Source organism: Pelodiscus sinensis, chromosome 5 (genome assembly GCF_052426305.1).
Source record: "Pelodiscus sinensis isolate ZL-2025 chromosome 5, ASM5242630v1, whole genome shotgun sequence".
Lineage (NCBI taxonomy): Eukaryota > Metazoa > Chordata > Testudines > Trionychidae > Pelodiscus > Pelodiscus sinensis.
The window spans coordinates 23,173,827-23,184,655 of NC_143056.1; the positions used below are offsets into that span (position 1 = coordinate 23,173,827).

Consider the following 10,829-nt stretch of genomic DNA (forward strand, 5'->3'; position numbering starts at 1 on the left):
AAAGCATTACAACCTACAGGAGACTGAGCTCCTTGCCCCTTCTTTTGTCTGTAGATTTTCTGGCATGCACCAAAATTTTATTGAAAACATTTAGAAGAGAAAATTCCTGTAGAGCTGGAGGGTGAGGGTCTGAATGCTTGCTGTTGTGTAGAATCAATAGTGTAGTTAAAGACTGTTCCAAATCAGCACACTTACAAGCTAAGAACTGGCCAAAACTGTACTTGGGAATATGAAGAAAAGAAACTTTGCAAACATTGAGTGCATACATGTTAATGAGGCAAACACAGGTTTTATCAAGGCTGGGCTGACTGTTCAGTGACCTCTTTCAAGAGCCTTTTATAATGCTATTGAGTAAAGTTTTAAATGAGCAGAGAATAAATCTCTACTCTAAAATTAGAAACAGGGCTTAAGAACATGTTTCCCATCCAGTATCTTAGCCAGCATGATTCACTATTGTAAGCAGGCATAGTTGAAAAGAGACCCTCATCTGAGATAAATATGGAAAAACAGAACCTTTCAACAATATGTCTGCAATTTCTTCCATTTGAAGTACCAGTGACTGGCTCTTTTCTTTAGAAAGAAGAGCCAGAAGAGTATGTTTTGCCTGTTACCCAGGCCCAAAAAGGTGAAGTAACTTCACTAAAGTTACATAGGGACAAAACCGGAGTAAAGTGAGAGAAGTGTCAAAGCCCCAAAAGAAAAGATGAACAAGAGCCACAACATTTGGACTTACGTTTCAAACATCTTCAGAGTTCTGGAAGGAAGCATCTAGAGCTTATGTGTGGATTCATCTGAAAGTGAAAAACAGGGAATCAAAGGGCTAAATCCTGGGCACCTTTATATTGCTTCAACAGAGAGGAATCCTCAAATTGTATAGGGGCAGGTGTAGCTCACACAGGAGCATGGATGGAGGGCTGCTCTGCTCCATTGACCTCTGTCTACTGAATGTCTCCCTGGTTTAGCACAAGATAGAGTCCGAGATTGCTCTGACTTACTGTAGCCCCAGCTAGCTCAAGGACTGAGGCACTATAAAGCCCTCTTTGCATCCCCAACTCACCCTGAGTGAGGATCAGCTGGACCCAAAGATAATGCTGAAACTGAGAACATTTAAATGACAGAGTCCTTTTGGCAGTCTAAAAGCTGACACCTGCATCCTCTTAGTTACATCTGTGTTTAATTTCACTGACAGTTTCGGAGGTAACAGGAAGAAACAAAGCAACCAAAAGTAGTATCAATTCCTGTACATCAAAATGAAGCAAAAGCTTGTATACCAAGTTTCTATCACATGTGCCTTGTCAATGGAGAGGAGTGGAATAACCAACTAACCACTCCAAATCATCAAAACGTGTAAGAAATCCTTTGCATGCCAAGAACTATGCATCAGAGCTCAAACACTTACCAATTTTATTCAGTGGTTTAGTACTGAGGGGAGACTAGGAAAAATACAACTTGTCAATCCTCAAGATGACCTGTTGACTCATCTAAAGGAGGCGATGGGAGGGACAAACCATTGTATTTTTCCTGCCCTTCTCGCTACAATATTGAACCATTTAATAGAATATGTGAGCAATTAAGCACCCTTAATAGAATATATAAGCACTTTGATGCCTGGTTCTTGGCATGCCAGAGGATTTGTTACAAGCTTTCACAGTAATTGAAAGAAATATCCATCTGTAGTGGTTTCATTTTTAACACGCTGAACAGATTCTTGGAGCTAAAAAGTTATGAACATAAAAACATTTTTACTCTGTTTTATATCAGGCAGAATCTTATCTGCAGACAGATACATTTAATTTCTTTTGAAAATACAACATAAAGGTTAATAACAAGCTCACTGCATTGATGTCTATTATGTAGGAGATTTGGGTTTAGAATCTGTGTTGGAACAGGCACACGGATGGGGTCAAACAGATTCACACAGAGCTGACATGACTGAGTTCTGAAAAGAGAAGGTATCGATCATACCATTCTTTTGCTTGCTCCATTAGGAAACCTGTATAATAGCACTAACAAAATGTTTAGATGTGATCACTTTGGAAGATGAGAGATGATCTTTGAGTGAAGTCACTAAACATCTGCATTCAATCCACCTTCGGCAAGTCCTCCCTTTCTGTCCCCCAGACCCTGTCTATAGCATGGGCATAATGCTTTCTCTTTTCCACCCTTTACAGTCTTGTCAATTTAAATTGTAAGCTCAGCAGGGAACATTCTGTGGCATGTTGTGTCTGTGTAGCACCTACAACAATGGGGCTTTGATCTTGGTTGGGGCCTCAAGGTGCTATCCTATTGTGGAAGAGGGGGAAGAGGTAGATGGATAAGATGATCTGTTGACTCTTCCAACCCAAATAGCTATTAAATCAATAATAAAAATCCCTCTAGCCATCCTGAAAGCAGATAGCAAGGGGAAATGAAGAAATCCCTAAATGAGAAGTAGGGTAGTAACTAGGAATCCCAGATGACAGGGGTACTGGTACAATGGAACCATGGTGAAGGATAGAGGAGAAACTTGAAATGCCACAACCATGCACACATTTGGCAACTGCTGTGGAGGAAAATCTCTTTTTGAATACTGAAGTTTCACCCTGCAGTTTGTTATTATTGCCTGTTGAGTGTCTCAAAGTTTCAGAGATTTAGCACGACTTTTCCAGTTAACTTGCTATTATTTTGGAATGTAAAAAGTGTGATTTGCAGCACTCCCCCCCACACACTAGTATTTTTTCATCTGAAGCTGACAATGTTGGAGTGGCAACCAAATCCCCTGCTGAGCAAACTTACAGCACTAAGATAGATTGTGGCAGAAAACCTCTCATCACTCAGGAGGACTCCATAAGAGCTAGTTAAAATCTGGAGGCACAAAAGATCCATCATAAGGCTCATAAATTGCATTACCCTTTCCACTAACCAGGACTTGGCATTTCTTGACCTGTTTATACTGAAAGTTAATAGGCTCCATTTTCTGACCTGCTGTTTGTAATATACACAGGGAAAGGGTCTGTTAAGTTTCACTTTTCCATCTCAAATATTATATTAAGCCAAGTTCTTCTCTAAGGATGAATTCTTCCAAGTTGTTCTGAACCTCCTGGGAAGGTAGGTGATATTAATAGGAACTGAGGACTCTACCACTAAGTGAAACTGGTGGAAATTTGAATTTTCTCTTCTAAATTCAATGGCATTGTTCTAGATTTTCACTGATCTCCCAGAGAGAACAAGTATTACCCCAGTGATGTTCACAAACCTACTAGGGAAATGTTCTGTACAGTTGTTCACACACATTTCTTTAAACTAACATCAGATTTACATTGCTCTACCTGCTCTTGGTACATCCTGTGCAGCCTTTCAGCTAAGCACTAATGAATATTTGGCTGTGTTTCTATACTTGTACTGATCAACATCAGGAGTGGACTCTTTTCTTATTTGGCTTCCATTGCATGTTGTTGCACATGTGGCTTACATTGTTAAAGTAACTAAGCAGCAAAAATTCAGAGAAGGAAAAAAGATCACAAAATTCTAGAATGGTCATAAATGTTTTCAGACCAAAATAATTGTTTTTTACTCTCAGAGAAAATGACACTCCCAAATTCCATTCAGATAATAAAAGGTGGTTCCACTAAGTTTCACTTCATAGGTACCTCCATGTTAGTTAAGTAGTGATTATATTTAAATTCCCTTTTAAGAAATGTTTGGGGCAAGTTCTGGCAGCCACTGGTTTTAGCAGAGACCATGGAGTTTCACTGTCTCCTGGAAGAGTTTGGGCAGGGAGGATAGTAATATGGACCACACAGGGTACAATAATCATTATTAATGTTTGCCAAGGGCTTTGGGATCATGAGACTCAGGCACTGTACTATTACAGTGTTTTGGCTTTTTAACAATTTTTTAAGAAATTCCAGACACAAACATTTTAACATTTCCGGTAACTAAATACGAAAGGTCCAGTTTCTGTGTGTTGCATTAGCAGGGGGAAGGGAATAGGGAAAGCTGACAAATGCCAGATGGCATGAATCGCTACAAATTCTCAAGCACATTTCTAGTCTGTCTAAATTTATGACAGAAGATTTGTGGTTTACAAAAGTTCAGCTTTTGAAAATTGTACCTACGTTTTCTTACTGAAATATGGGGAGGTGAGTGAAGTAGTGGAAGTAGAAGGAAGAGTGAAATAGAAGGCAACCTGAATGTGATCAGCCTCTGCTGCGTAGCTTTAAAAAAGCCCAGGGGCCTGTTTAATTTTTTTAAAAACATAGCTTCAATGGCTGTTTCTTCAACATTCTTTAGCTTTGCAGTCTCTGCCCCAAAGGTAAAATTAGTCCCTCACATCAGTCATGCCCAAATTTGCATCAGGGATATTTTATCCTCTTCTCACAGTATGAAGTTGTATGATTCCACCTTGCCTACGTGGCAAGATGACCAGTGACACCAAATGAGTCTCCCTGGGGGTTCTGTCTTGGCTTGTCCCTAGATGACAAATGTAGTCCTGAAGTCACCGAGAACATTCTATCCTGCAGATATCCTTTAGCTGTTCTTCTATTTCTATTAGCTTCACCTGAGTAATATAAGGAAGGGACCTGTCAGGAGCAGGATTTAGAGTGACAAATGGCACCTAAGCTGCCAGCAAGATAGAAACCAACTCAAGGATTATTAAACTCTCAAAGGGACGTTAGAATTCAATGCCGATCTCTGGCTAGACACACATGGGCTTTTAAAATGGAGACATTAGTAAGATAGGTCCCTGAACCTCTTGCATCCACATGATCAGCTGCAGTGAAAGGAGAAATGGGAAATACTCCAATCCTGGGATGAAACATTCAGCAACTGACATGGGGGAGAATCTATAACTATAAATGCTAAGAGTGGTGGTTTGAGGTAGAAGGGATAGCTCAGTTGCATAAATCTTCACTTTCTGTGATGCTTCTTGTATTTCTTGAATTAGTTTGGGCCAGTTAGAGAATAAAAATAGCTTTGTGTAGGCCAACTAATTTCCTGATGAAGAGGCTAGTAGTGTCTAGATCCCATATTTGTTCTGTAGCATGGAGGATCCAGAGGGCCATGTGTTTTGGTCTAAAATTAGGCCACAAGCCTTTCCTCAGATAAGGCATATAGTTTGGAAACCTGTTTGGGATTAGTCTACTTATTATCTAGTTAGTTATTTGGCTAAGTTTGCCCTGGTTGCTCTCAGGTATGTACAAACAACCATAGATTGTGCTCATAGTGGTTTGGGGTTTCTACAATATGACTAAAAAATGTGCTTTGGTCTGATCTACATGGGAGCAGAGGAAAGATCTTCTGTTTGGGCTGGTCATACATCCTACACTACTTATATGTACAATTAGTTTTCTTCCACTAAGCAATGAGGTTTTATGTTTTATTGGCTTAGGTTTTTAGTCTATTAACCATCTTTCCCTAGCACATAGGATGAATTAAAGGCCACAAATCACTTTTCTAACAGAGAAAGTTTTCATGGTGGTACTAATACAGCAAAACTTTGCCCAGCAAAATACATTAGGCATTGCCTTTGCTTAGTGAAGCATGTCTTTGTAGAATTCTATCACTAAAACTAAAAATATAGATGTGCTGAATCTCAAGTAGGCCAACCAACACATTTATACATCAGACCATATTTTATCATGAATAAATCGTGTGCTATGGACTTCAATTAACTGTTCTGTTTTTTTCCACAGGGATCTGCAGGAGAAGCATGTTGCCATGGTGTTCTGAATCTAATAAGAAATGCAGAACTCTGAAACAGCACACAAACTTCATAATCTACCTGATAAGAATCATCATTTACAAAGAGACTTTTCCTTGCAGATTTTTGCTCATTGCATGTGTACTGTTACTAAATAAATAAGGAAGGAAAAAAAAAGGCAGCTAAGCAAGGTCAAAGTTGGACAAAAGCAAAGTTTTGACTTATAAACAGCTAATTAATTCTGGTAGAGCAAATCTAGATTAATGAGACAAATGACATAGAACACTGCAAATCCAATTATTCAGATTAATGACATTTATTGATAGAATAAATATAGCCAATTTATAATTCAATACTAAAGTTATTATAATTTATACTATATCCAAAAGTGTGCATAGATGCTTCAGCCTATCATAAATTGTCTTACAGTACAAGTGGCTGGAGAAGCTCGGAAAGTCACTTTTAAAAAGCACCTACTAGTTTGGATTTGAATTAAAACTTCTCCTCTACAAAAGCAAAATGAAGATCTCCCCAAAACATGTATTCTGGCTGGGTTTGGGATTTCTACTTCCAGTTGTTTCCAAAATGAAACAATGAGAAATATGACCAAAAAGAACTCAAGGTACAGGTTGAGTTCTGGGTGACAATTAAGCTCAAATATCATTTTGTCTCAACTGGTATGTCCATTCCTACAAGTGTGTGTTGGGAACAAAATCTGTTTGATCAAGGGAGCCTCAATCCAAGAAACATATACCGGAGTTCTCATGCTTATACTATTAAAACATCCTTGAAATAGTTCTCAAAAGTGTTGCAGCCAATATAGGTGAATTCTTACAGATGAAAGAGGACCCAATCACAGAAATAGGAGTTAATAGGTAGCTTAGGTACAAGTCATCATATCTTGATGACATTTATAATGTATAAGCAGAATAACATTAAGATTAATTGATTATTTACACACGTATCTGTAGAGCACTATTATTGTCCAGAGCGGTAAACAATTATGAACCAAATTAGCTAAGAGGAAGAATTTAACCAAAAATATGAATGATGATAGAGAATCATTTAAGAACTCCTTATTATATGTCCAAAATGCCTCAATCCCACAGCTGAGGAAGAAGTCTGTGCTGTTTAAAAACAAACACACACAGAAATCTGGTATAAAGAGGAAATGAAGATAGATATAAAAAAACAAACAAAATAATGTGTAATTGATGGGAGAAATGGAAAATTGATATTAATGAATATAAAAAAATAAGAATTGTAGAAAATGGATAAGAGAAGCCAAGGAATATCCAAAAAATCTATAGGCAGCAGAATTAAGTACAAAAAGGAGGAATTTTTAAAATAAATTAGGAACTAAAGGAATCCTGACAATGGTGTTGGTCTGTTACTAGATGGCAATGGTAGAATCATCAATAATAATGCAGAAAAAATCAGAAGAGTTAAATACATGTTTGGCTGCGTCTAGGCTGGCATGATTTTGCGGAAATACTTTTAACAGAAAATCTTTTCCGTTAAAAGTATTTCTGCAAAAGTGCATCTAGATTGGCATGGATGCTTTTGCGCAAAAGCATCCATGACCACTCTAGACGTGATTTTGTGGAAGAAAGCCCCGATCGCCATTTTAGCCATCGGGGATTTTTTGAGCAAAACAGTTCTTCCCTGTCTACACTGGCCCTCTTGCACAAGTATTCTTGCACAAGAGGGCTTTTTCCCAAGTGGGAGCGGGAAAGTATTTGCGCAAGAAGCACTGATTTTGTACATTACAAAGTCAGTGCTCTTGTGCAAATTCAAGCAGCCAGTGTAGACAGCTGGCAAGTTTTTGTGCAAAAGCAAGTGCTTTTGCGCAAAATCTTGCCAGTCCAGACACACCCATTTCTGTTCTATATCTGAGGAAAAAAATAGATGATCCAGTTTAATCACATGGCGAGGATCACACTGTTTCTGTTCCACTAGTGTCTCTACATGATGTTAAACAAAGGCTACTAAAGATCAACATTTTCTGAATCAGCAGATCCAGATAACTTGCAACCCAGCGTTTTAAAAGAGCTGGCAGAGAAGCTTGCTGGATTGCTGATGTTGGTTATCAATCACTCTTGGCACACTGGGGAAGTTCCAGAAGACTGGGAGAAAGCTAATGTGCCATTTTTTTTAAAAGGATAAGAAGATGGTTTGGGTAATTATTTGCTTGTCAGCCTGCTACCGATCTTCAACAAGGTAATGAAGCAGCTAATATGGGACTTGATTAGTAAAAAGGCTAAAGGAGGGAAATATCATTAAATACAGATCAACGTGCATTTATGGAAAATAGATCCTGTCCAAATGTATGTGATTGCTAGTTTAGTAGGTAAGAGTGTTGATGTAATAGACTTCTGTAAGAGGTTTGTTTTGGTAAAACGTTTGGTAACATGTGACACGTTTTGGTAACATGCCATTTGATTAAAAATCTAGAATAATATAATCTTAACATTGCACATGTTAAAAAAAAAATTAAAACTGGTGACGTGATTTTTCACAGTTATATTTTGAGACCAGAGAACCATCATTGGACAGGTATGTGTTCAGTAGGGTCCTTCAGGAATTGGTCTTATCCTTATACTATTTATTTCCTGTATCCATGACCTGGACAGAAATATAAAACTCATAATTGAAAGACTTCAGATGACACAAAAATTGGGGGAGTGGCAAGTATCAAAGAAGACAGCTCACTGATTCAGATTGCTTGCATACAGTTTACTAAGCAAATAATCTGTGTTTTAATACAGCTAAATATAAATATATACATCTGTGAATAAGAGTGTAGGCTATACTTACAGAATGGAGAAATATTTTTGGATGCAATGACTGTGAAAAAGATTTGGGGGTTGTGATGAAAAATCAATTGAACATTAGCTCCGAATGTAATAGTATTGGCTGAAAAAGCTAATGAAGTCCTGGAGTGCATACACATATTTTACCATTCGATTTAGCACCGGTGCAACCACTGCTGGAATCCTGTGACAAGTCCTGGTGCCCACAATTCAAGAAGGATGATGTTAAATTGGTTTCAGAGGATAAACCATGACAGTGATTAAAAGATTAGAAAACATTCTTTATAGTGATAGAATTGAGAAGCTAAATCCATCTAGCTTAACAAAGAAAAGGTTAAGGGATGACTATATGTGTATGGGGAATAAATGTTTAGAAGAGAAAGATATCATATGAGCAGTGGCTGGTTCGATGTTGATGTTAGACAAATTCAGATTTTCACTTTATTTTGAGTCTAACAGGAGGGTAATGAACCATTGGAACATTTTACCAAGGTTCCTAATGGATTCTCTGTCACTTGAAAACTTTAAAATCAAGATTGGATGTTTTTCTGAAAGATCTGCTCCCGGAATTCGATAGCCTGTGTTCTACAATAGGTTACACTAGATAATCACAATGGTCCCTTCTGGTCTTGGAATCTACGAACAGTCCACTCAGAATTACATCTTGGTCCTGATCCTGTAACTCCTTTGTATATTAGTTTGCTTTAATCCATTATGTAGCAGAGCAAAGGCAGCAAAAATAGTCACATTATCTACCTGTCCTTCTTTTCACTACATGTTTTTATGAGTAGATAATTTTTCTGACTAGCCACAGGAAAATTAAACACCTTCTAACTAGAGTTGCATGAATCTTCATCAACACCTATTACCTGAAAATGCAGTTTGAACTTTCATGAATTTGGTAAAAAATATGAATAAGTTCAGAAACTGATTTCTGAAAAATTAAAAATGTTTCATGCTGACATCTTCAACTGAAACATCCATTCATTTGGAAATTTAGCTAGATTTAGCTAAACAAACAAGGGTTTAAAAAAAGGGCTTTCAAGTCAAACCAAAAACTATTTTTTCCTGGAATTTTTACTTTGGCCACCAAACTGTAAAATCTATTATTAACTGAGCTCTATTAACAATTCCTGTATTTTTTTACTGTAAATGAAAATTAAAAGGAGTTTGTCTAAACAGTACAGTACTGAGCTCTCACTGTTCAGGCATCACGTGAATGTACCAATATTCGTTGGTCTGTTTCATTGCTCTTCTATCTTTTTACTATTCACTGACATCAAATATTTTCATGCAATCAGTGTACAGGGCATCTCTTCTATATGTTGCCCCAGTATATGTCAGTTCCACACTAACATCATTGACGCATGTAGGAACTGTTGTGTTATAAGTCCTCCCATTCCCTGATCTTACATTGCACAAAATAAATAAATAAATAAATAAATAAAAGACCAATTTGTGGAAAGAGAAGTCAGCCACAGGAAAAAAAAAATCATCATCATCATCATCATCAACCATGGATTCAAAGCCCATTGGTGTCCAATGCCTCCCTCACTATTTCCTTCCATTTTTCCCTGTCCAGTGCAGAGTAGCTTAGTTTCTGTAGACTAGCTTCGCACCAATCTACTATATCATCTACCCATTCTTTGTGGGAGTCTACCACTCCCATTCGGACCATCCATTATGCTGAATACCAGGGTCTTAACTTTTCACCCATGGTTCATTCTGCAGATATGCCCAAATAGCTGTAACTTCTCTTGTATAACCTTCTGCAGTAGGTTCTCTTTTGGCTGTAACATCATTTCGCTATATGTCCACCTTTTCTGGAATGTATCTTGGATGTATAGCAGGGATGCCCTGTCTACTGATTCACCTCTGCCTTTATTTTCAAAAAAGCACCTTCTGATATTACTCTCCATATTCTCTATAAAATATGCTTATGATATGAATGTGACATAGACTAAAGTATCTCTGGCAAGGTTTTGATTTATTGGATATGATTTCTTATTCATATGCATATATCATATTTGTATCTGAAGTTAGAAATATTGACTGTTTTACAACTATGCTACTTTGGGTGACATGCACTGCTAACACTTCAGGTACAACAATGGAAAAGGAAGACTGGGCTGATGGCCTTTCATGAGGACAATGGACTGAAAAAGCTTGGCCTTCCTCTATCCTGCCACTGACTCATGAACACTGTGACGTTACAGTGTCAGGAGACCTAGTCACCAGATACTAACCTCCATCCTGTACAGTTGAACTGTTCCTCTGGTAGGTGGGGGGATCACACAAAAGAGTCCCACCTAATGGAAATTCTCTCTCAGGTT

General features: G+C 37.8%; 1 protein-coding gene across 7 annotated transcripts in view; it reads left to right on the forward strand.

Moving 5' to 3' along the window:
• Window positions 1–10,419, forward strand: part of LOC149524297 (uncharacterized) — a 378,401-nt gene extending 367,982 nt beyond the window's left edge. For all 7 annotated transcript variants that reach the window (XR_016349592.1, XR_016349591.1, XR_016349590.1 and 4 more), the window contains one exon: window positions 5,676–10,419. Coding sequence is in view for 1 of the 7 variants with exons in the window: in XM_089778351.1 (XP_089634477.1) it covers window positions 5,676–5,845 (170 nt within the window). In the remaining 6 variants the exon portion in view is untranslated. The remainder of the gene's footprint in view (window positions 1–5,675) is intronic.
• Window positions 10,420–10,829: the final 410 nt, after the last annotated feature.